Genomic DNA, 26,351 nt, shown 5'->3' on the forward strand with positions numbered 1-26,351 from the left:
ATAACGGGAAGGAGAAATGCAGCTCACCCAGAAATACAGATAGGATTATATGCAGTTACTACTGAGTGACTCTATCTTCCTTAATATTGTCTCCAGATCATTAAGAGTTTAACCTCATAAAAGGAAAAGAGAGTGCATCATATGAAGGAATAACAGCTTTTGACACAAAATGATATCATTAGATATATAGATGCCATCGCTAGATTTGGTGGTACCTCAGATGGATGTAATTTATCCCATGCAATTTATCAGATGGAGTTGGAAAATTCAACATTGCCCTGGTTAAATTTCCCCTAATCAATATGAGTACCACCTCAGGTTTTACCTGAAAAGGGGACATTGTCCTAGTGTCAATAACCAAGTCAATAAAGTATAAATAAATAAATAAATGGGTAGGTCAGTGCATTTCTTTTCCTGTTTTTATTGAAACAAATTCATGAATGTAAGTATGCCTTGTGGTCTCAGAATCATTTATTGTAATTGCAGGGATACAAATTTCTACCACAAAGCAAGAGTATACCCCATAGTTTAAGACATTGAAGGTGACACTGATTTATTTTGGAATGAACACTAACATGGTGCACACAGTTAATGGAGAAATATTGGCTGAGGATGTGTAGTTTAGTTGCAGCGGTGCTCCTTCTGACTGTCTTAACTCCCAGCAGCAGCTGCTGCAATGTATATTTCCGGATGATTATATGTGCACAACAGGATATGACTTTACCACAAGGCAGTGATGTACACAGATTAAATACAGACTCACAGGGTCTTACAAGCAGTACTGTGGATGTGTAGTCTCATAATATGTGGATATGTTTCAATGTGGATTAATGCCCAGGAGACCACCGACCAGCTGACTGTGTTGACAGGTAAGGAACACTGTGCTGAAAGATCATGTTGAACTTACTTTATGCATTGTTACGGTATCATCCTGTTGGTGTTTTTGTGCCAAGCCATTCTGAGTGACATGACATAAAATCACAAAGCGCTGTCGACAGTTAAGTTACTTCTGCTGTCATTTTCTTGAATGAGCATCTAGATATGAGCCTACAACTTAACTACAATGTTTTCCACCCTCACTGTGCTTAACTTATTTCACATCATCGGGGTGTACATCTTTTTGTCAGATATTTTTTAGTGTGAGAATTACCTGCAGTATTTCAACATCACAGATGTGTTTAATGGGCTTAACATGAAACAGGTGATTTTTAATTAAAAAATAGACTTTCTCTTTTTAAGATTTTCATATGGTAATATTTGAATCAATTTTAGAAGTGAAAAAAATGGAGCAGGAAAAACACATTTTCATTCTGTCCTGTTTTCTTCCATTTCCAATATCCCAGTACTAGAGAATATTCTCTCCTGGCTTTCACAATACTCACCTAACGAAACCACTGTCCAGGGAGATGTTAACATTAATTGGTTATCCCTCTAGTCTTATAGTCCCAGCACATGTATTCATTTACATGGCTTCTCCTAATTAACCACCCTCCCACTCGCACTAACAAATCTACAAACTTCATCTCTCTTCCTGACTGGATACTTGTCTCTAATCCTCAAAAATATCACTTCCCTGAAACCCTGCTTAACTTCCTCAGTGATCGTTGTCCAGTCAAAATTCTCAGATTCTCTCCACACTATAATAGACCACATATGTACATAGAGTGCTGCAAACTCTCTAATTTCAGTCAGGCATCTTAAATAACCATCTCAACAATAAACTGGTCCTTCCTCAAACATGTACATCTTGATGATGCTTTACTTAAATTCAATTCTATATTCCTAAACATTCTCAACTCCCTGGCCCCCTTATGTACGGTTAGAGTCAAATCATTCATATCTCCCTGGTTTACTTTAACCACATGCACCTTAATATAAAAAAGAGACAAAGCCTGAAGAATCTGGTCCAAATCAAAATTCCCCTCCCACCTCCACATCATCATTGAAAGAAAAACTTTTATAGAAACCCCCACCATAACTCTCATCTAACCCAAACAAATTCTGGTACTCTATCAAACAAATTCTGCACCAAGGTAACCACTCATCTCCCAATCCATGCCCAAACAACACTCCCCAAGAAAGAGCACCAAACTTTAATTCTTACTTCATTGACACTGTGAAGACTGGTAGAGATGGGTGAAGGCTGCCAGCCTAGCCAGCTACACTTGTGCAGATAATTCTATCATTTGTAAATATAAAAGTTGAACTTAAAACAATGTGGCAACATTGCCCTCTGCTGTAAAGAAAGCTAAGTCAAGAATTTCTTGTTGGTCCTTTGAAATTAAAATAATTTCATGACTGCCTTTGATGTTTACAAGTCGGCTCCAGTCCAGTTAGATGAAGGCTTCCTGCCTATTGTTTTAAGGCTAAAGTTAATGACCAGAATTTACATGTGGAATGTCCTTTATTGCTCCAAGTGTAAAAGAATGTAAATGCAGTTTCTGTCAGCCTTGGAACACCAGGAAAGTGTGAAATGATATAATGTTTTATCAGAACTCAGTGGCGGCTGGTGACTTCAAATTAAAGGGGGGCTGCAGGAGACAGCTAAATGGGTGGGGGCAATGGGAAGGGGTGTGACCAACTGGAAAGGGGTGGAGCTATGCTCAAAAACACAACAACTGGAACTTTAATTAAATACGTTGCCCTGGGTGCCAAACCATCATTACAAGAGTCCAATCAAGACAAAATGAAGTGTAGAAGAAAAAAATGTTTCAATGCATTGGCTACATGACAGCTTACTTAATATCTAGATGGAAACAAAAAGGTTGTGAGGCATGAAAAAATAAATTACTTTTTAAATACATTACTGGAATACTAGTCAAAATCAAGTATAAAAAACAACAAGCTTCTCCTTGCACTGCAGTTCTAATTATAACTTATATTCAGCTTTATAAAAGTACCAAGTAACATGCTGAAAGTAGAAATCTCTGTGATACCCCCACTTGTAAAAATGTTTCTTATCCAAAAACGACCTAATGCCTGACAACAACTATCTATTTGTTTCATGGGGTAAACATGATCAAAGTAAAAAATGAACAGCAAACAAGAAACAAGCTCAAGATAAATTGCTTAAAGGATTACTGCACAGGTTATGGACCACACATGATAGATTGGCACTTTGTTTAGTTTACGGGTAAAGCCTGCAAAGATAACTGCAAATCTCCAACAAATGTAATGAGCTTCTGAAAATACTGTAATCCTGTCCTTTATTACAAATGCTATCATATGCATTTCAATACCTAAGGTTTGTACATTATCTAATTATGTAAATATTCTCTGCATGGCAACAACAAAAAGGCTTTCAATGTTGGTAATTATTTAACAGTATGCTTATTAAAGGTTATTTGCATCTTACAATCTCAGACAAGCTTACCCGATAGTCATTAAAGCATTGCTACTTAAACACAAAGCAACAGGGCACTGCGACAGCATGCATTTTCTGAATAATAAGCATAAATCAACAGTATAAAAATATGACAGAAAACGAGAACATTCTGCAAAATCAAGGACAGATGAAAAGCAACTGTTGTACTTGTGTCTACCTTGGCTGGGGGAATACTCTGCACACTTACACTGCATAACTGCTCCTTGCCTTGCTTGGACACATCCAGAGTCACTACATGGGGGAGTGGGGTGCAACAAGTATGTCACAATTTGAAATGTCTCTGGCTGATGGTGATGGCTCTGATACTCATACCTCTCAACTTCAGAGCAATAAATCTGGACAAAGCCATACATAGAAGTGGGACACAGGCCCAAAAATAAGGACAATTTTTAAATATTGCTCTTATAAACTTAGAAAGATAATAGAATAGTAGTAGGTCTTGCATTAGTATGAATTTTCTGAAGGGTATGAAATCTAAAACTCAGATGTCTGCCATGATTTTCTAACTTCAATCTTTAATGATTTGCCACTAATTTGGTAGAAAACCACAATTTTATGAAAAACAGACCAAAATGTGATGCAAAAATATAAAATTGCCACACAATACAGCTGGGAACCTGTCAAAGAAGGGACACCTTTTTAATATTAGTACTGTTGACTTGAGCAGCTAACAAAATAAGAGCATCTACATACATTTCTGAAGTAAAAGTAATCTATAACTCTGATCATTACAGTTATTTATAATTGAAAACCGGCCACATTTTCCTCCAAGATTGCCATTTTGTGGAGGGGTTATTAGGAGGAGAGCAACATTTTGAGCCAAAATTGGGGACAGTTGAGTGGTTTGGATATTCCTAATTCTATAAAGCAATTTATTTGCACGTACCTCTCAACCTCTTAATGCAGGAAATCTGGACAAGGCCAAATAAATATATTGGGGGAACATACAAACAGTACTAAAAATGCTCTTATATAAAGTTAAGGCAGTTGATAGAATAACAGGTCTTGCTTTAGCATGCATTTTTCTGAAGATTATAACATCTGTAACTCAATGCCTGTCATTATTTAGTGACTTCATTCCTAAATGATTTGCCAGAAAACCATAAATTTTATGAGGAACAAACCAAAAATAAGAAGCAAAAATCTATTCATTCTGGAAAAATCTGGACAGTTGAGAGGTATAGTTCAGCCAAGGCTGTCTGACTTTGCTGCCCTTCCCCCCTCACAAAATCATGGTCGAATGGAGCCTCCCCCCTGCAGCCATTACAATGTCCCATTCCTTGGTGATTTTGCCCCATTTACCATAAGCACTGTAATGTGCATACTGCTTTACTTCTGCGAAGATTTGGATTTCATTTGAAAGTTTTATTTTGCATTTTACAGCACAAACACTCATAGATATCTGCTAAACAATGCAGTCTCACAATGAAAATAGACTTAGCATTAAAACTTCGCTGCCCTTGAAACTGACATTCATTGAAACAGCATTGAAACCCACATTCAAAGAAAATACATTTTGCCAGTGGCAGATAAAGATTAACCTTGGGCTGTTTTCAAATCATAGGCCCCTTAAACACAAAACACACACATGCTCTTTGATACACCTTCCTGATTGTATTAAATTATATTCCTTGTACAATACAATACAGTTGTTACAGGGCATTTTAAATTTATTGTTTTGAACATTTTTCCAGTAAACAATAAAACAAAATGCATGCACCAATAAAGACAAAACTGCTCAATTCAGAACATTTCCATCATAAAGGTCTATTCAAGCTTACATTTCCATCATAAAAGTCTACTCAAACTTCTACAGTCCACCAGTATCAGTAAATATGCAGAATCTCTGAAGAAGTAAAAGTCATCTAAATAATTCCACATTAAAGAAATCTGTAACTAATGAAGAGGTTGCTGCTAGCAAACAACTTTATATTCTATTGTTTCATCTACAAATAAAGTGGCTATTGCTCTTGAGGAATAAATTGCCCATGTTGCATTAAAAAAATGATAAGCAGTAGGGAATGGATGGCAAACTGACAACAAGGTCATAGTTGCTAGGCATCTTCACCAGAAATTGACTGCAGCATCCACCCCATTTACAACAGAGTACAGTATCAGCAATGCATCTACCTACTGTGGGAGTAGAACCCACAGCCTTCTGCATCAAAAGGAAGTACACTACCTGTTGCACTATTAACAATGCAAGTAGACTCACCATAAGCAGTACTAAATGTTCCCCTGCAGCTTTCAGCTCCTTGTAAAATCTACTTGACACTCCTTTGTATCTCTGAACTTTGCAGCACAAGAAATCTGGAAAAAGCCAAAATTTATTGGGGGGGGGGACAAAAGGCCAAAAACCAGGGACACATTTTAAACATTGCTTGTATAATGTTGGAAAGTTGCTACAATAAAATGCTGTGTTATCGCCATACATTTCACTGCCAAGTCTTGAACCCAGGGGAACTGTGTGCAAAACACTCAGAGCAACATACCACTATGCCAAATCAGCTGTTTTGTGAAAGAGAGGAAGACTGAAACTTAAATGACTACCATTTAGTGAATTCAGTTCTCACCATAGCTGTCAACCTCTTAGCACAAAACACCTGAACAAAGCCAATAATGGGGGAATACAGCCCCCAAACATATTCAGTGACTTCAGTTCTCACCATACCTATCAATCTCTTATCAAAAAACGCAAATACAAAGCCAGTAATGGGGGAATACAGACCTCAAACATATTCAGTGAATTCAGTTCTCACCATAGCTCTCAACCATAGCACAAAAAACCTAGACAACGCCAATAATGGGGGAATACAGTCCCAAAAATAAGGACAAATTTCAAATATCCATGTTATAAACCATGTACTTTCTGAAGAATATGAAGTCTGAAATTCAAATGCCTGTTATTTTTATTTAACATTTGTTAACCAGGAAAGTCTGACTTGGAACAAAAGTCAATTTTCAACAGAGCAGGGAGAAACACTCCAGACACGTGTTTGAAAGACAGGAAGACATGCAGACTCCCCACAGAAAGCACCCCAGGCAAGAATCAAACCAGAGAACCTGTAGCTGTCAGGCAACAATGCTGCCAGTTCACCACTGCACTACTGACTTTGCCAGCAACAACAAACATACAGAAACCATAGATTTTATGAGGAACAGAACAAATATGATGCAAAAACCTGCAAATTATTTGCAAATGGTGGTGAGTAGGGAATTCAGGCCCTTACTACCTGCACCCAAGGTACAGGGTTCAAGCCTTGAGTGTTCTCTACCCAAGAGTGATATAAAAATAAGGAATAGGTAAAAGATAATCAGATATGTCGATGACTGCAAATAGGGTAACATCATTCTTCACTGAAATATGTTGAAGATCTCAAGATGGTCTACAAAAAATACATACCGAATGCATTGTAATTGCCTCCTCATTAATGTGAGTGTGTGTATTATTATGAGATATGACATAAAAGACGTAAACTATTGTTACAAAATGCATGTTCAAATTATAAACAAATAGCACTATAACTAAAGATCCAGAGGCAGTGGTAGACAGCATTTTAAACTTTGACTAAAGTGTAGGTACTAAGGTTAGAAAAAACATGTTCTGTGGCTCTTCAAATTCTAAAATGAATATCAAGTAGCTAAAGGGAAATCAGTGCATCACATTAGAACTCACTGACCTTACACTGACCTTACTCTTTATTCATACGTATGCAGTTACACTGACCTTACTCTTTATTCATACGTATGCAGTTACACTGACCTTACTCTTTATTCATACGTATGCAGTTACACTGACCTTACTCTTTATTCATACGTATGCAGTTACACTGACCTTACTCTTTATTCATACGTATGCAGTTACACTGACCTTACTCTTTATTCATACGTATGCAGTTACACTGACCTTACTCTTTATTCATACGTATGCAGTTACTAAGATTGCATTTTGGGGGACTACTGAGGAGCCTAGCCCAGATTCCTAATTGACTTGAAATACCATCTAAGTGACTTCCTCAAGTTTACACAGTAAGCAAATGAGGGATGAGAAAATTAAACCCTGTACCACAGGAGCTACACTTCACAGCCTTAAACATTTGTGCCAACTGCCAGACTAAACCACTTGTGCCACCTGCAAGATTATATTGAATATAGTGTTGTGTTTTTAGCCTTTGAATAAAAATACATGCAACTAATCTTTATTCAATAAATAGTCCTTAAATGAAAATTTCCAAAACAATGTTATAGGCTTTTGTGGAAAATCAGCAGATGTCAGTAACTTCCCTAGAAAATACTACCATAGTGCTATACCAATCAAGCTTCATCGAAACCAGTAGGACATACACTCGGTAATCAAACCTATGAAATATAAAAGCTACAAACTCAACAAAAACAGAAACCTAAATGGAGTCATGCTTAGATGAGACTACTGTATGAGTATATGTTATTATTAATAAAGAAATCACCTGATAAAATAAAGACATGACTGGCTAAAGATTACAGACTAGCTGGACAATGGTACAGCAGACAGAAAAGAAAAAGCACCCGAAGAGAAACCGTTAAGGTGGTGTCATAACTAGTGTGAACCATCACATAAACATGTTATATCTACAAATTACTTCAGATTTTAGCAAGTCATGTTTGCTTTTCTGTTTCTAAAAATTAATTAATTCTACTGCTTGTTTTCTGACTTCCTCTCACAATTTGTCTTTGATGCTTCTTCAGGGAAATTTGCAATTTGCATATTTATTTTGTTCATTTTGTAGAAACTTTTGCAACTGCAGTTATTTGTTGAGCCTTTATTAACAGGTTTCTAAATGAAGTTACTTGTCTGGATTTGAAGACATTACTTTAAATTTGTCTGTTTACTGTTTTTTTTTTTGTTATGATGGCTGAAATATGTTTTGATCACCAGATGACCTAAAAGCACAGCAGTACTAGTATTTTATGTATTTTTGACATGGTGGCCAGGCAGAATGAAGTATGACATTTTAAGCATGGCTTAATTTCAGGGAAGGCACTCATGGCAACATTAATTAAGCTTGTTTGAAGCTTTACCTATCTGACATGTACTCAGATAATGCTACCCTATACAGCTGTCCACCCACAGATGGTTAAGAATAGTCTGTTGTAGGATTTACTAATGGATATACGTTCAAAGTGAAAATAATTGTAAATCTTATCGGCCTATTGTTGTATATTTATCTTTTGATATAGTACAATGTCACTAACTTTTGTTTTTGTCATGGCTGAAAACAGTTCTCTGACCACACCACATATCCAGTTAATAAAGCAAAATATACACAATATACACAAAAGCTGCTATCTCTTCTAAAGCATCTGCAGCAGTGTAAGGATAACTTGTTTAATTTATAGCAGTGACTAGACAGCATGACTTGTAGTGCTTGTTGTTTTATGCATGAATATAGTTCAACATTTCACAACAGAACAGGCACTTAAAAGCGCATCTTGTCACTTACGGAAGAAAAGAAACACCAAATGGCAGTTAACATTTCCCTAAAGGTGAGTTACTGTTTATTCACTAGATTTTATATGGATCAGCCAAAATACCATATTACTACACACACACACACACACACACACACACACACACACACACACACATATACCTCTTGAAGATTTATTTTCATTTTTTTCAACAATCTTATGAATCATGAGCAAAATAAACTGTAATCCTTACAATCAGGGATAGATGTCCGACAGTCCGACTAAGCAAATTAATGCATTTTCTTTTTAATAAATATTTCGACAAAACTAAGTAAGCTAAGATAATAGGTTATTAATTTATTTCATTATTTACAGAAAAGGGTACAGAGCTGATTCCAGCAGACCAACACCTACCTCAGTTAGTTTATGTATCTCGGTCTTCCTCTCTGCTTTCTCACTGCAGTCAGTGCAAGCCGTTAGCCACCCAAGAAGACAAAAAAAATAAACGAAGCAGTAAAACCCCACCTCTTGATCAACACAAGTACAGTACTACTGTGCTAGTGCTACTAATTGTTTCTCGCTCTCTTTTTGAGAAGAGAGTGAGAACCAATCAGTAGCAATCCAGCCATCCACGTCACGTATGTGCCTGCGGACGTGGCAGTCCGAACCCCCTTCTAATTATGGTGCAGTTAAACCTGCTTAGACTTCTGGGCATCACATTGATGCTTTTTCTTTTATCTGGACTGCCTTTTACAGCAGTCAGATATTAGATGCTGCTTTATTATGTTGTTAAAAAAACGGAACTCGACGAGCATGCACAGTTCGAGTTCCGGCCGGGACTGAGAAAACGCAAAATAATGGAAATATTTTTTTTTTGGCAAATGAAATAAAATAAAGTACTAAATCATGTCAACAGAGTCAACTACACTTTTTTCTTTTTCCTGGGAGGGCTGTAGTCCCGCAGTTCGATAGCACGAGCCGCCCCTGTCAGAGCTGCAGTTTCAATTTAAACAGAGGGAACCAGAAGGCATTAAGCTTTTTTGTCTTGAACATCCAACTCAGCACTGCCTTATGCTCTCTATGTATGTAAGTTATCTTAGACTTGTGTTTTCTTTTAGGAATAGCTAGAAATTAGAAAGTTTAGACTAAGTGTTTTTCTGTGATGTCAGAACTGTGCTACTGATTTATTTTAAGTATTTCTGTGTTATCTCTGAACTCTTGACTAGCACTGACTGTGTAGTAAAAAGTATTGTCTTGTGGTTTTAATTATTTATTATTAAATATTTTAAAACCTTTTAACTGTGGCTGGTTTGTGTAGAGATAAGTTAAGCTCTAGAGTACATTGCATATTTATAGAGTTTACTGCACAAAGCCACTCTAATAAGCCTTGACTGATTAGTCACACTTACCAGTTGGATAATAATATTCCACAGTAATAATTGGATACCCTTTTAAGGGCCTTTGGTTAGCTGATAATATTAGCTGGGTGGTGGCAAGTGGTATGACCATATAGTCTGGGAAAAAGGGGCACAGCTAGAGAACCTGTGCCAGCCTTCCCCAGAAGTGTCTGTGTGGTTGTATAACCTCTTATCTCAAAGTTTGTGTGTGTCAGCTGCTTGGGCAGGGACACAAAGCACTGGTTGGACAGAGAGGGCGCTGGAGATTTTAGCTTGCCCAGCTAGGCTGAGATCTGGACCCGATAGCTGTGCCAGTGGGGAGTCTTGCTGGGGACCTGGGGAGCAAGACAGCGACTAGCCCCGGACTGACTGTGATCTCTGTGTGCTCTTAAGGGAAACTGCACTTTGCTGTGTATATTTGTTATCCTTTCCTCTCATATGAGACACCCTGTCTGGTATTAATGGTGAGGATTGAGGCTTCTTGATTGCTGAGCCAGGGCACGGGTGTCACAGACACCATCAGCAAACTGTCACTCCAAACCAACTCTAGCACCAATGTTAACAACTCTCCTGACCCTCCAATACCTCCTTAACTCTCTCAGGTCTTCTCTTTGAAAACAGTCTCTACTGACTATATTAAATCCTTGCTTCAGAAGTTAAAACCTTGCTCTCCTTCTGTTGATAATCTCCCACCACTCTTTCTTCATGAGGCAGCAAACTCTCTAGCCATTCTCCATCTCCATACTCATCAACCGCTCCAACAATGAATCCAAAGTTCCCACAATCTTGAAGCAATTATACACTATACCATTCATAAGGGAGGTAACTCCTCTGAACTTGCCATCTTCAGGCCAGTTGCTATTCTAACCCCTCTTTCCAAAAAAATTAGAGAAATGTGTTCACAAGTAAATCCTCCACTACCTCTTTCAAGAAAATTTACCCTCACACAACATGGCTTTCGCCCAAAACATAGCACCTCCACAGCCCTCATATCATTCTTAAACACTATATCCCAAGTCAGAGACAATACTAAACTCATCTCTTGTCTATTCCTTGACCTCTCAAGAACATTCAACACTGCATCCCACTCTCTGCTGCGAGTCAAGCTCTCTGAACTTAAGGTATCTTCTTCAACTATTTCCTGGTTTGCTAGTTACCTCTCTGACTGACTTCAGTCAGTAAAATGGCTCTCTACAACATCCCATACCCTACCTGTCAAGATGGCCCATTACTATTTCACATTTTTACCAATCAGTTGTTTACATCCTGTTCTCAGTCATCTGCCATGAAATATGCTGATGATTCCACTGTCCTCACCATAGCAGACTCCCTCTCAGACCTAAATATTCTCACACAAAAATCCTTCTTATCAATAGAAAACTGGTTCACCAAAAATCAACTGATTCTAAATCCAAGGAAAACCTCCCAAAACTGTGACCCATCTAAACTCTTCCTTCTCTATCTCTTCCCTTAATCTACACCTGTCTCTGTCAAGTCTCACATCAAGCTTCTGGCCGTTATCATAGATGACCAACTCAAATTTGATCTGCATGTCTCCAACAGCATCAAGAAAACCCACCAAAACTTGTACTTCTGTATAGAAACAAATAATTTCTCTCCACCAAATCAAAAATCTCCCTATCCCATGCATATATCTTTCCAAGACTATTCTATGGCTCGCAAATCCTCTCTAACCTTCAGAACACCCTCCTATCAAAATTAGAATGCATATACAACAAAACTGCAAGATTCGCCACAAATCTATTTTACAAGTCTCACCACTGTCTTGCACTTAAAAGCTTAAACTGGCTAAAATTTTCCCATCAACTGCTCTGTCAGCTTCAGATCATACAATCTATACTGAACCAGTCCTCCTCCTGTCCTGACCTTGCCTCTCGTCTCTCTGTATATCCCAACAAGGTCCCTCCGAAGCTCTGAAAAGAAACTCCTCCAGATCTACAAATCCAAAAGCAAAATAGGGCAAAACCTATACAGCTACTCCCCTGCCCAGTCTTGGAATAAACTTCCTCTAGACTTCAGGAGTATTAATCACCCACAAAAATTCAAGACTGCGGTCAAAAACGTTCTAAACAGTACTTGGCTCTGTCACTGTAATTAACCTCCATGACTGTTCCACTTACAATCCTCTTCCTCTCTTTCACCAACTCCCCCTACTTCTTCTCATGTCTGCCCTCTGACTGTACTTCAACTTTTCTGCTACTACATGTCTAATGAAACCTACAACTTACTTACAGAGTTATACTTAAAAACCTCATACCAACCATTCCAATTCCTGTAAAGCTATTCGTCTTACATGTAACTGACCCACAATTACAGAGATTGTGCTTGATTCAGTGGTTTAAGTTTGTATATAATTTGTAGATGTAATTAATGAACATCATGATTTGCTTTATGGTTTTTGTATCTTAATGTATCATTATATTTAATACTCTATATGTTTGTAACACTTGCGGAGTTTTTCTTCCCCGGCCTCCGATGAAAAAGGGCGTTGGCTCAGTCGGACTAACCCTGTCAACAAATGTCAAATAAATGAAATTAAAAAAGTTGATTTTCTTCTTACCTTTTGTTTGGATTCTTCTGGGAGAATTAATCAGAACTACAATATACTCCCATCATGACATATTAAATTATGCTGTGAACATTCAAAAACATTTAAGTAGGAGCCAGTGTTATACTTCTTAAACTTTCAAGCATTTGGACCCAAATCAGCCTTCATTTCAGTATTTATTATCTTCCAGATTCACTGCAGCTCAGAAGTGTTATTTCTGCTGGTAATTGTTTTTCTAGAAAGTGGTTCACGCTGACCCTCAGTGAGAGGTTAAATTGTCTAGACTTTCAAACATACAATTTGACAAAAAAGGCAGATGCAACATGTTTCCCAGTTCCCATTTTCAGTTTATTTCATTTTCCTTGAAATCCTTTAAAACAACTTTTTTCCCTTGACAGTCAGCTAATAATAATAATAATGATAATATATGCCACACATTTTGTTGTGTGTGTGTGTGTGTGTGTGTGTGTATGTGTTTTGTGTGTGTGTGTGTGTGTGTGTGTGTGTGTGTGTGTGTGTGTGTGTGTGTGTGTGTGTGTGTGTGTGTGTGTGTGTGTGTGTGTGTGTGTGTGTGTGTGTGTGTGTGTGTGTGTGTGTGTGTGTGTGTGTGTGTGTGTGTGTGTGTGTGTGTGTGTTGTGTGTGTGTGTGTCTGTGTGAGTTCAGTTTGTCATCCATGAAGTGGGGTTTACTTTTCATCAACTACTGATCTGGTTGACTTACATACAGGAACAAATTTTGCTTATGACTGATTGCTTCTTTTCTGATGGTTGTGCAACTTTGGCGTTAGTATACATAAGTAAGGGGATGTAGGGAGCAAAGGCAAAACCCCTCACTGGGTGAAGCAGTTTTTTGTGTTTTTTGTGCATGTTTGCATTTGTTTTTAGTAGTATTTGAGAATGTAAGGCTGTTTTTTTTTTTTGCATTCGTATTTGTAGTCGTGTTTCATTGGAATATGAGCAATCAATGATTGCTTTGACGACATCTTAGTTTGACTATGTGATGTTCATTGTTGTGCTATTTAAGGTTTGATGATGACATACAAATATATGTATATATATATATATATATATATATATATATGTGTGTGTGTGTGTGTGTGTGTGCGTGCGTGAACACAGTTTATATATATATATATATATATTTTTTGTGCATTACATATCTGTAGCCATAGCTATCTATCTATATCTATATATATAGATATACATAGATAGTATATATGCCACACAATTGTGCACAGAAACCATGAAGAAAGGGCGCATGTGTTAACAACAGAAGTAACACAAAAATAAAAATATATACTATACATATTTTATTGTTATTACCCACCCTTATTATTATTATTTATTACCCTTAATCAAATACACACACACACATAGGTCTACTTTAGAACAATGAAATGCCACTTACCCGAAACCCATATCACTGAGACAACAACACCGAGAGCAGCAACACACCAATGTCCCAGAATACCAACTAACCACTCCAGGTATGTAACTGCTCGGCCACCCAAGACAAACACATAAATGGAAGAAAAACAAACCCACCCATGTGGGGGGCTTCGCACCCCACATCCCCCTATGTGGGGGGCTGCACCTCCCACACCCCCCCAACTATATATATATATATATATATATATATATATATATATATATATATATATACCAGCTCCAAGATCGCACTACTGTTGGGGTAAGGGGCAAAGTTCAACAGGATGGCCAAGCAGTTACATACCTGGAGTGGTTAATCAGTGTTCCAGGACATCGGTATGTTGCTTCTGTTGGTGTTATCATCTCGGTGATATGGGTTTTGGGTAAGTGGTATCTCATTGTTCTAAAGTAGACCAATATATATATATATATATATATATATATATATATATATATATATATATATATCTATATATATGCACACATATATATATATATATATATATATATATATATATATATATGTGTGTGTGTGTGTGTGTGCGTGTGCATGTGTGCATGTATATATGTTTATGACAGGCCAGCTTGGATTTAATATATAGAAATTCACTAGAGCACAGCAAAGCTGTCTGTTCACTTTGGCAAAGTTGTACTGCTCACAAAATCTTTATCCAAAGACATGCATGATTAGTATGCCATGAATCCCATTACACCATATCTCTCAACTGTGGAGATTTTCGCAGACTGTCCAGATTTTTGCCTCATATTTTTTATCTGTTCCTCATAAAAATTGTGTTTTTTTTTTTTGACAAATCACCTGGATGAGCTAATGATTAAAATTACTAAATAATGCCATGCATTTGAGTTTCAAACTTTATATTCTTCAGAAAATGCATGCTAACATAAATCCTGTTATTCTAGCAACTTTCTATGTTTATAACCGCAATATTTAAAATGTGTCCCTATTTTTGGGCATTTGTCCCCCCATTATGTCAGGTTTTGTCCAGATTTTTTGTGCTAAGAGCTTATGAGGCATGCATTACACATCCCTGCTGTCTTCTATAAATTAGTACTCTAAGCGGTTGAAACAATTGTAGATGGAAACTCCATAATACAGATTGTAACCACACTACTCTGCTCCTCTCATTTAACAATATTCCACAGTATTTTGCTAACTGCCCACTAAAATGAACTGATTTACCAGTCATGTTGGTTTACTTAGGCTTTTATTAATCATTGTGCTATACAACGATTTGTGAATGCAGTGAAAATTAATTCAGAACTCATCTCAAATAATTAAGTCAGGACTTTGCATTACATATATCCTGCACATTAAAGCATTTTTGCAGTTGGTGTATTCAGTTTAGTAATGACTGCTATATTACTGTGATTCTCACTTTTAAGTACTGTTACCAGCTACTTGTGTTTATTCATCCATTCTATTACTATTGCATTGTTATCTTTGCATTTATAGTATTCATTTCTGTTTTACTGTATTGTCTTGTCGTTCGCTCCATGCCACAGCTGAAATGGGTCGATGGACCAGTCCACTTTTATAATTAACAAATAAATGCATATATACGGCTAGTTTAGATGGAAAAACTGAGCAGAGTAATAGTCAGATTCTGACTAAAGCAGCAGTGTATTATAAGTATCTACATAGAGTTGTTTAATTTATGGCTCCCAAGTGTTTTAAAAATGTTTAGGAATGGAAAATAATAACACCGGTTGATGCAAATATACCATCTCTTGACATTCCTTTTCTTTATTTGTCAGAAGAGACTTCCCTACTATGTATGCACGTAATAAAGACATGTCTAAAATATGTTCAATGGACTATTACCCTTTGGAATTCATTTTTGCATCACTCCTTATATGGTGTATGCCCTTCTGCCTGTGTCTGTCTGGATGTCTTTTCCTTTCTTACAATAGCGCTGTAGTACGGCACCAGTGCACTCAAAATTTGGCAGTAACAAATGTTATTTCATTGATTCCAGCTTCTGCTATACCAGTCGACCCATAGCATTAATGGCACTGAAACATGGGAATCTTTCTGACAGTAGTGTCAGAAATTAACCTTTTCCATAAATGCAGCACATGGTTTTACATCTACACAGGGTCTTGGCAGTTGGAACAAAACTTGGATACAGTTATTTGTTTAGCAGTGGTGGTGCTGCGGTAGTGTTGTCGCCACCCAGTAAGACGCTATCCAGTTCGATTTGCAGCTAAAGCGTCTTCTGCGTGGAGACATGCGTGAATGGGCGTACCTTCGTTGAAGGTTGTGTGTCAGGCATGGCAAGTCGGTAAGTAAAAATCTACTGGTTCCTGAGGAGCATTAACCATAACTTACACCAGGATGGTTTAATTTTTGTAACCCTTGATATTCAAGATTTGTTTAATGTTATACCCCATAAATTAGGACTCGAATGGATGTTCTTCATCTCACATTGCTGCAGTCCTAACACTTGGGGTAGTCCGCTGTCCAGTCGGCCCGAATACCAAAGTATAAGGCTGACGTCGGTCAAGGCGCATTTGTCTGACATCAGGACGTCAGGGTACAAATGCGCATGACCGACGTCATATCCTCAGTCTTTTTTGCCGCATGGTCCGATGCAGAAGCAGTATTGCGAGTGCAGGTTGGCGTTCTGAAATTTTCTGAAGTCGGAGTTTCAGACCGAATCAAAGTTGGCTAAGTACCCCGTTGGGGAATATTTTGGTTTTTTCTTGCCTCAGTATTTAACCGGATGTCAGAAAAAGTGAATAACTGTATTTTTTGTGGGAAACAGATACCTCATAGAGATTACCATACCTTGTGTATACCTTGCTTAGGGCCTGAGCACGACGTTGTTGGCTGTTGCTCTTGTGCTAGATTTAACAAACGCACTATTAAGAGAAGATTAGATTGTGCCAGGTTAGTTTTTGGGAAGCGTTGTAATTACAACATGCCGTCGGATGCTCCGACGCCCGCTTCGTCTAAAAAGCGCAAGGACAAAGCAGCGAAGCCTAGGGTGGAAGAACCGTCTGTCCCGGACGTTGGTTCTTTAGAGGGCTCGGTGGAGCCGGTGGTTCTACCAGAAGTTCCTTTGGATTCTCAGGGAGAGACTTTACTGTTACAAGATGTGTCCTCTCAGGAGGTAGGCCAGGCTGAAGGGGCTTCTCAGGTAGCTGTTCTCCCCTCCCTTCCTAAGGTGGTTAGGCCCTCCCCTTCTGTTTCCAAGGCTTCTTCTAGAGGCAGGCCAGGGTTAACTTCAGTGGGGGTCTCCCCTAGTTCTTCAGGGTCTCTGCCTAAGAAACATATGCTTAAAATGGCAGAAGATTTGATTACTATGATTAGAGGTTCTATGCCCCCCCCCTGATAAGAGGCCTAGGGTGGAACCTGAGCTTGAGAGTTTTGAGCAGTGTTCGAGGCTTCTGAGTCTTGGCTGAAGACTTGCAGGAGTATCCTCCTTATTCTGATTCTGATGTAGATGACTCTACACCTTCGGCTTCTCCTCCTGAGGATTTTTCTTTTTCAGAGACTCTTCATTCCATGAGGGAGCATTTTAAATGGGAAGGTCAAGATTTCTCTGATTCCAGGAAAAGGCTTAGGGAATTTTTGTTTCTACCCCAGCATAGGCCTTTAGCTATACCTCCTGTTCTGGATGTGGTAGAGGATGTTTTGCAGAGGCTTCCCTGAACCCTGATTCTTTGCCTCCTGCCCCAGTTAAACCGGATAGGTATTATAGGGTGCCTGAAGCTCATAAGTATCTTTTTAAGAGTCCTAGGGCAGACCCAGAAACTGTTTCTCAGGGCCCTAAAGGTGTTAAGGCTTCTGTTGTTAAAAATCCTGTTCCTTCTGATAAAGAGGCAAGGGCTTTGGATAGATGGGGAAAGAAGGTGTATACTTCCTCCACTTTAGCCATGAGGGCTTTGAATTGCCAGTTTCACATGTTGAAATACCAAAATTATCTCCTTTCTCAATTGAAGTCTAAGGTAGATGCTCTGGCGGAAGGTATTGAGTGTAAAGAGTTGCAGGATTTAGTTCATGTTTCTGAACAGGTGGGTAAGCATTCCTTGCAATGTGGTTTTGATGCTGTACAGGCCTCCTCGAGGGTGGCAGCCACTGGTTCTGTTCTTTGCAGGCACGCCTGGCTGAGGGATCAGAATTTAGCTGAACATGTAAAGACAAGGATTTTAGATGCTCCTTTACAGTCTGATGTGTTATTTGGTGCGCCTGTGGAAGCAGTTTTAAAGAAAATGGAGGACAAGGCTAAGTCTATGCAGACTGTTAAAGATTTTTTGCAGGTTCAGCCTCCAAAGTTTAGTAGAAATTGGCCTACTAAGGGGTGGACTTATCCTTCTTATGATTCTCAGTCTAGGGGTAGATCTAGACGTGGTAGGGGCAGAGCTCAAGGTTCTTTTAGGCCTAGAACAGGCAGTTCGCCTGCCCAGTCTTCTGGTGAGGGCAGGGGTCAGTCCTTTCGTAAGCAGACCCAATGACTTGCCTTTTCAGCTGCCAGAGCCTTCTCGTTTGGCAGCACCTTTGGGAGGAAGGCTGGCACTTTTCAAAGAAAATTGGAGTGTTATTACCCAAGACAAATGGGTATTGGATATCGTTCACCACGGTTACAGGCTTTATTTCCATACCTTGCCTCCTTTCAAAGGCATGCCAGACATTCCTCCTATACAAAGAAAAGAGGCTCACAAGCAAATTTCTCTGTTACTCCAGATAGGGGCCATTCAGCCGGTTCCTGTGCCAGAAAGGGGCCTAGGATTTTATTCTCGCCTGTTCCTAGTACCAAAAAAGGGGAACAAGTGGAGACCAATTTTGGATTTGTCTATCCTCAACACTTATCTGGACATTCCCAAGTTCAAAATGTTGACGTTACAACAGCTTTTATCTCTGCTGGGCAAAGATCACTGGATGGTAACTTTAGATCTCAAGGAGGCTTACCTTCATGTGCCTATCAGTCTCAGTTGCAGGAAGTATCTGCGTTTCCGAGCTGGAAATTCCCATTATCAGTTCTCTGCATTGCCCTTTGGCTTATCTACTGCGCCCAGAGTATTCACAAAAGTTCTGGCTCCAGTTGTGGCTTTCTTCAGGCTAAAAGGAATACAAATCTATCCTTACTTGGACGACTGTCTGATTCTGGCTCAAGAAAAGGACGAGCTTCTTCAGCATCTGGAATATGTGATAGCAGTGCTAAGATGCCTGGGGTATTCTGTGAACGAAATAAAGTCCAGTCTAGTACCCTCTCAAGACATGTGCTTTCTGGGTGTGAGACTGAATACAGCAGCCCAGATGGCCTTTTAACCCCGGACAAACAAAAGAATCTTTCCCTTTACTTCCATCAACTATCTCTTCAGTCCGGGCTGACTGCAAGGACAGTCCTTCAAGCCTTAGGGTTCATGGCATCTTGTATTCTGGTGCTTCCCAATGCCAAACTGCATATGAGGAAGCTACAATGGTATCTAAAAATGTATGGACACAGCACTGCCAGGATTTGGACACTGTCATTCCAATAATACCTTGCATTCAAAAGGAATTTTTGTGGTGGGCTCAGGAATGTCACCTAAACAAGGGACTCTCTGTGACCCGGCCAGAGGCGAGTCAGATTCTAACGACAGATGCCTCAGACATAGCTTGGGGAGCTCATCTGAATGGAAAGTGGATACAAGACAAGTGGCCTGCCAGACTACAGCATCTACATATCAACATGAAGGAGATGTTAGCAGTCCAGTTTGCATTAATGGCTTTCAAGGAGTTACTTCTTCCAGGGCAGGTGTTGATTCTAACAGACAACACAACTGTCATGTGGTACATCAACAAGCAAGGGGGAACACATTCTTATCCTCTGTGCAGGCAAGCAATGATTTTGTGGGAGACTGCGCTCAGCTTGCAGCTAACTCTTCAGGCAAGGTTTCTGCCAGGAGCACAGAACTCCTTAGCAGATGTGTTAAGCAGGCAAATCATGGATCCCCACGAGTGGAAACTGGATCTTCATGTATTTTGAAAATTGACAGTGTCATGGGGAACTCCAGACATAGATCTGTTCGCTTCTCCACTAAACCACCAGCTGCCAAAGTTTTGCACGAAAAGGTTTCATCACACAGCTTGGAAAGTGGATGCTCTTTCGTTCAGTTGGGAAAATCTTCATGTGTATGCCTTTCCACCTCTGCCTCTCCTCCCAAAGGTACTCCTAAAGGTCAGACAAGACAAGCCAAGGATGATTTTGATAGCTCCAGATTGGCCTCGGCAACACTGGTACCCATTACTGAGGACTCTGGTAAGGAAGCCTCCATGGCCTTTACCTTTAATTCCACACCTTTTGTCTCAGAGGGACGGTCATCTACTCAATGTCAAGCTTCACTCTCTTCATTTAACAGCCTGGCATATTCTGTTTTGAACCACAGCAGGTCTCAACTTCCTCAACAAGTTTTGAATGTGATTATGGAAGCCAGAAGACCTAGTACACGTAAAGTGTATGCAGAAAAATGGAAGAGATTTTTATTTTGGAGTGCAGCAAAGGATTTGGATGTTTCTGAGCCTAATTTGAGTGTGGCTCTTCAATATCTTACTGAATTATTGGACAAAGGTTTGTCTTTCTCTTCCATTAAGATTCATGCTGCAGCAATTTCAGCTCACTATGATTGTGACCCACCATTGTTTTCTCATCCTTTGTTCAAGCAATTTCTTAGAGGGGCAAAGAATATAAGACCCCTATGTAGAGCTCCTACTCCTGCTTGGGACCTCAATTTTGTGTTGGAGAAACTTACTCTACAACCTTTTGAGCCTCGGCTACTGCTGAATTGAAATACTTGTCATGGAAGACTGCTTTTTGTTGGCCATTACTTCTGCAAGAAGGGTTTCTGAATTACAGGCCCTTATGGCGGTTGAGCCTTTTGATTTTTCATAAGGATAGGGTATCATTACGTACTAATCCTTCATTTATGCCTAAGGTGGTTTCTAGTGTGGCTTTAAACCAAACTATTCATTTGCCTACTTTTATGCAGATCCCCAAAATAGGGGAAAAGATTTTGCACACTTTAGATGTACACAGGCAGTTGCGTTATTATTTAAGCAGGACTAGGGATTTTAGGCAGTCTCAGCAGTTGTTTGTTTCTTTTGCTTTGAGTTCTCAGGGCAAGCCTGTGTCAAAACAAACTATATCTAAGTGGATTGGGTTTTGCATTGCATTCTGTTACTCCCATCATGGCAAGGAGATTCCAGCTGGGATTAGGCCTCATTCCACTAGGGCTACTGCCACTTCAACAGCATTTCTAAGGGGGGTGGCAACTAAGGATATTTTGGAGGCAGCTACTTGGAGTTCAGTGCATACTTTCTCCAAGCATTACCACCTTCCTCTCTATTCTAAATCCAGGGCTGGTTTTGCCACTGCTGTGCTGCAGGGCATTTTGGCAGCTCCTGCTTCATTATAGTTTAGCCATCCTCCCTTACCTCTGCTTTGGGATTCTACACAAGTGTTAGGACTGCAGCAATGTGAGATGAAGAACATAGTACAGTTTTGTACCTACCATAAATGTAGATGTTCAAAGATCCACATTGCTGCAGTCCAATTTACCCTCCCTCCTTCCCCTCTGTGTTTAGGGGTGGTTGTGTGGGTGGGGTTCTATTTTTGTAAATTTGTATATATTGTACATATATTAGGTATAGGAGTGTTTGGTGTTTTTTGGTTTTGGCCTTATCTTTTTAGGGTCTTCTGACATCTGGGGCAAGAAAAGACTGAGGATATGACGTCGGTCATGCGCATTTGTACCCTGACGTCCTGATGTCAGACAAATGCGCCTTGACCGACGTCAGCCTTATACTTTGGTATTCGGGCCGACTGGACAGCGGACTACCCCAAGTGTTAGGACTGCAGCAATGTGGATCTTCGAACATCTACATTTATGGTAGGTACAAAACTGTACTTTTGAGGATGCGCTCAGAGCAAAAGGTAGTTTTGATAATGATACCATACTAGTTTTAACAGAGTTAATGGATATAGTACTTAGACACAACTTCCTCTACTTTGAAGGCGAGTTCTTTAGGCAGTCTAGTGGGGTAGCCATGAGGGCCAGTTGTGCCCCCATGTATGCCAACCTAGTTTTGTCTACATGGGAAGAAAATGTTATATTTCTTTCATAATATTCTCAATACAGGAGTTATTATCAACGTTACCTAGATGATATTTGTATTTTTTGGACTGGACCTGAGTCGACACTTATGGAATTCATAGAATACATGAATGGTACTACAGAATTCCTTAGATTTACCCAAGTTATTTCTAAGGAGAAATTACAGTACTTAGATGTTTTAATAGAAAAGGTACCAGAGGATAAACAATTTAAGTCCAATGTGTATAGAAACAAGACATTCTCAAACTCCTATTTATTTTTTACCAGTGTTCGCCCTTTTAGCCAAAAGAAAGGAATTTTAAAAGAACAATTTATTAGGAGTTTCAGAATGATTTAATTGGATGGTGACTTCAATATAGAAAGTAAGAAATTGAAAGATATGTTTTTGGAAAGGAAGTACCCAGTAGATTTAATAGATGAAGTTGAGGGTAAAATTAGAAAAGAGAGGTGAGGTAGATTTGGCCCTATTTTAGGGGTTTTAGAGCAAACACCAATTCAGGAGAAGGAAAACGTGCCTACAGAAACTAATTGGAGTAGTGACTTTGTTTTGAACTTCAGTAGTAATGCTTATCTTATTAAGGATATTGTCTCCAAGAACTGGGGGAGATTTGGTAACTATTCAGACTTGGATCAACTATTTAAAGATCCCCTGATATTAACTTATAGGAAGGGTAGGAACATTAAGGAAATGCTAGAAAACCATAAAGTTAAACAGTGCAGAGAAAAGAAAGGAACTTATAAGTGTGGTGCGTGTAGACAATGTCCATATGTCTTGCAGGGAGAATGTGTGCATTTAAAAGATAGGAATACAAAGCTGGTAACAAATGCACACTGTAATTGTGACATAATTTGAGTTATATATATATATATTTGTAAAGCATGTGGATCTTTCTAAGTAGGAAAGACCATTAGGAAATTTAAGAGACATATATACGAAAAACTTAATGACATTAAAAACAGGACATTAATAACACCCTATATAAGCATAGCACAGTTTGTACTTAGGTATTTTATGTTTTTTTGTCATTGAAAAAGTTGAATTGGACCCTCAAGGAGGTCCTTGGGAGACAACTATAGAGTTCAGGGAGCTTTTTTGGCAACTGAAGTTGGAAGCCAATAGGCTCCCAGGACTTAAACTTAGATCTGACTGCCAAGCTTTAACAAGCCTTATAAAGTTTTTTAGAAAAGTTTTAAAGAAGAGCTGCTATATATATGTAACCTGGAGGTGGCAGTCTTGTTTGATTTTGAATACTACGATTAACTATTCTAGTTGTTCTTCTATAGTTTATATATTTTTTATATTTATATGCTTTAAAATGTTTTTTAGTACTTTGATGGCTTGCATGTATGGGGGTGAATATTGTTGTTGTTTGTCTTTCGGCTTTTCCCGGTTAGGGGTCGCCACAGCAGAACTCCGGTCCGCTAATGATTGGCAGTAGATTTTCACAAAAGCTGAGCTGCCAGCTCGAAGTTCAACCTTCAAGGAAGGCACGCCCATTTACGCATGTCTTTTGAACACCCACACAACCGTGGAGAAGACATGCAGACTCCACACAGAAGGCACTCCCCGCACTCCAGCCGAGAATCGAACGGGGGAATATATACATAAATTCAAGTTTTATCTAGATTTTAAATTTTAAATTACTTAATTTAGGTTGTTTAATTATTCAATAAACTTTAATAGATTAATTATGTTATTAAACTATTTTGGGGAGGAGTATATATGGAGGGAATTCCCTTTTGAAAACGTTTTCAGATGAAGTCCTGTATGTATGTGAGTGAAAATGTGGTATTCTTCAAGCATTAAAATAAATTGAGTTGCCTATTTTACTTCATGGAGTCGTAATTGTATACTGGATCTTTGAGTGCTTTGGGTGACTTTGGTTCTTGGTGATATTTACAAGGCACTTTCCTCCTCATTTTGGATAATGCTTAACTCTATTTTTTTACCTGTCTCCAATGTAACACAATACCAACCAGCCTTAACTTCCCTGATCAGCTTATTCATTCCCTTCCTGGCTCCAAATATGGAGATACCAGGGAGTGAGCAAGCAAGAAATGGGAAAATCAACCACCATCCTTTAGGAGGCAAGATTTCTGATGTTCCTACATGTTCGTGAAGCCCTGCTGTTATTGCTGTTAAGCACACTGTAGCACGTACTGTGCCAAATCGCAGTGTGGGAGCTTGTGTCTACACACCAGAGACACTCAGATGTAGGCTGTGCACCTGCTGGCAGGCCTCCATCTCTGGATCAGTATCTTTAAGTGAGTAGACCTTAGCACCTGCTTTTTGTTTTCTTGCTAATGTTTTATTTTTCGGTTCTATATCTCTGTAGCTCACTAATAAACAAATATCTTAATTCTCGTTTGTATCGCCGCAGTCTGTTGTTTGGAGTAATGATTTTAACTTTGATAGTACATATACCTCTCAGCTATCTAGACTTTCACAGAATGTGTGAATTTTTGTCTCATATTTTTGGTCAGTTTGTCATAAAACCTTGTGTTTTTTTGGCAAATCGTTGAGATGTGAGGTTAATAAATAATAACAGGCATTCATGTTTCAGACTTCATATTCCCAGAAAATGCATGCTAATGCATAACCTCTTATTCTAGCAGCTTTCTAAAAATCTGTCCCAATTTTTGGGTCTTTGTCCCCCCATTATTTTTGACTTTGTCCATATTTCTTGCACTAAGCAGTTCAGAGGGACGATGGTATATTTATGATAACATTTCTCCAACAGCAATCAAGCAAAAGAAGATAGAAAATAACAGAGAAGCGGTTTGTTTGCTACCTAAGTTGTGTGAATTACTAACAGAAATCCACTCCTTACATGCAAAATAAAATTAAACTGTGCCAAAATATGCTTAGCTTTTTGTGATGTTTCCAAGAATATGTCAGATCACTTGAAATGTTTAATAATATTTCTTTAACTGTTATTCATTTGCTATTATTAGAGAATTCTATATTTAAACTGCATGATTCATGTCTTAACTGAAAGCCTGATGTTTAAATAATGACGTTTAGTACTAAGTCATCAATTCTCATGCTAACACTCTCATCACGATAATGGGTTCCCTATCAGAAGCCTGAAACACTACAAGCTTGAAAATCAAAATCCTGAAACCAAAAGCCTGAAAATTCAAAATCCCGAAAACCCAAAATCCTGAAACTCAAAATCCTGAAAACACAAAATGGACATACTGACATCATTGTGGCTTTGCTATTGTTAGCCCTGTGGTGTTAAGTCGTGTGTTGGGTTCAGGTTAGTGTGCGGTTGGTTTTATGTTAGGGTTAGGGGCGGTTTAAGTGAGTTAGGGTTAGGGCGCAGGTTAGGCATGTATGCAATAGTGGCAAATATTGGGGTTAGGGGCGGTTTAAGTGAGTTAGGGTTAGGGCGCGGGTCAGGTGAGTGTGCGATAGTGACGGACCTTAGGGTTAGGGTTAGGGTCAGGGTCAGTTGGTAGATATTAGTGTCTTTATAGTGACATATTAGCATTATTTGTGTTTTCAGGATTTTGAGTTTCAGGATTTTGGGTTTTCGGGATTTTGAATTTTCAGGCTTTTGGTTTCAGGATTTTGATTTTCAAGCTTATAGTGTTTCAGGCTTCTGATAGGGAACCCGATAATGACAATTCCAGCTGAAATGCAAACTGAATGTTGTGCATTTTTGAATTTGATTTATTTGTGTATGTCAATTATCTACCTGCATCTATTTTTGTTTTACTCTTTTTGATTTGCTATTATTAAGTATTCATAATGTCAATTATTCATTTTAGTGTATTGAGGTTAATGGTAGAAAAAAGGGACCTTACTGGACCTGTCCAGTTACTTGTTAATAAAGCCTATATGTCAAAGTCATACCCGAACCCATGTATCCAAGAAGGCCACTTCAGCTCTGCCTTAGTGTATCTTAGGCCCTTGTTCAGCTAACATTTAATAAGATGAGATCCAGATTTTAATCTCTATATGTTAGTTTTTTTGGCATATAAAGCAAACATTTGTATC

The 26,351-nt window shown here is 38.7% G+C and overlaps 1 protein-coding gene across 14 annotated transcripts in view; it reads left to right on the forward strand.

The window, feature by feature from the left end:
• Nucleotides 1-26,351, forward strand: part of A4GALT (alpha 1,4-galactosyltransferase (P blood group)) — a 1,248,973-nt gene that overhangs the window by 834,634 nt on the left and 387,988 nt on the right. The window contains exon 1 of one of the 14 annotated variants that reach the window (XM_044087547.1): nt 730-869. The exons of 12 other annotated variants lie outside the window; for them this stretch is intronic. In XM_044087547.1, coding sequence (XP_043943482.1) covers nt 788-869 — 82 coding nt within the window. In that variant the 5' untranslated portion in view covers nt 730-787. Of the gene's footprint in view, nt 1-729; nt 870-26,351 lie in introns of those variants that run through there. One more of the 14 variants, XM_044087546.1, reaches the window with a different exon arrangement.

The sequence above is a fragment of the Protopterus annectens genome, chromosome 11.part0 (genome assembly GCF_019279795.1).
Source record: "Protopterus annectens isolate FY-2018-M chromosome 11.part0, PAN1.0, whole genome shotgun sequence".
Taxonomy (NCBI): domain Eukaryota; kingdom Metazoa; phylum Chordata; order Ceratodontiformes; family Protopteridae; genus Protopterus; species Protopterus annectens.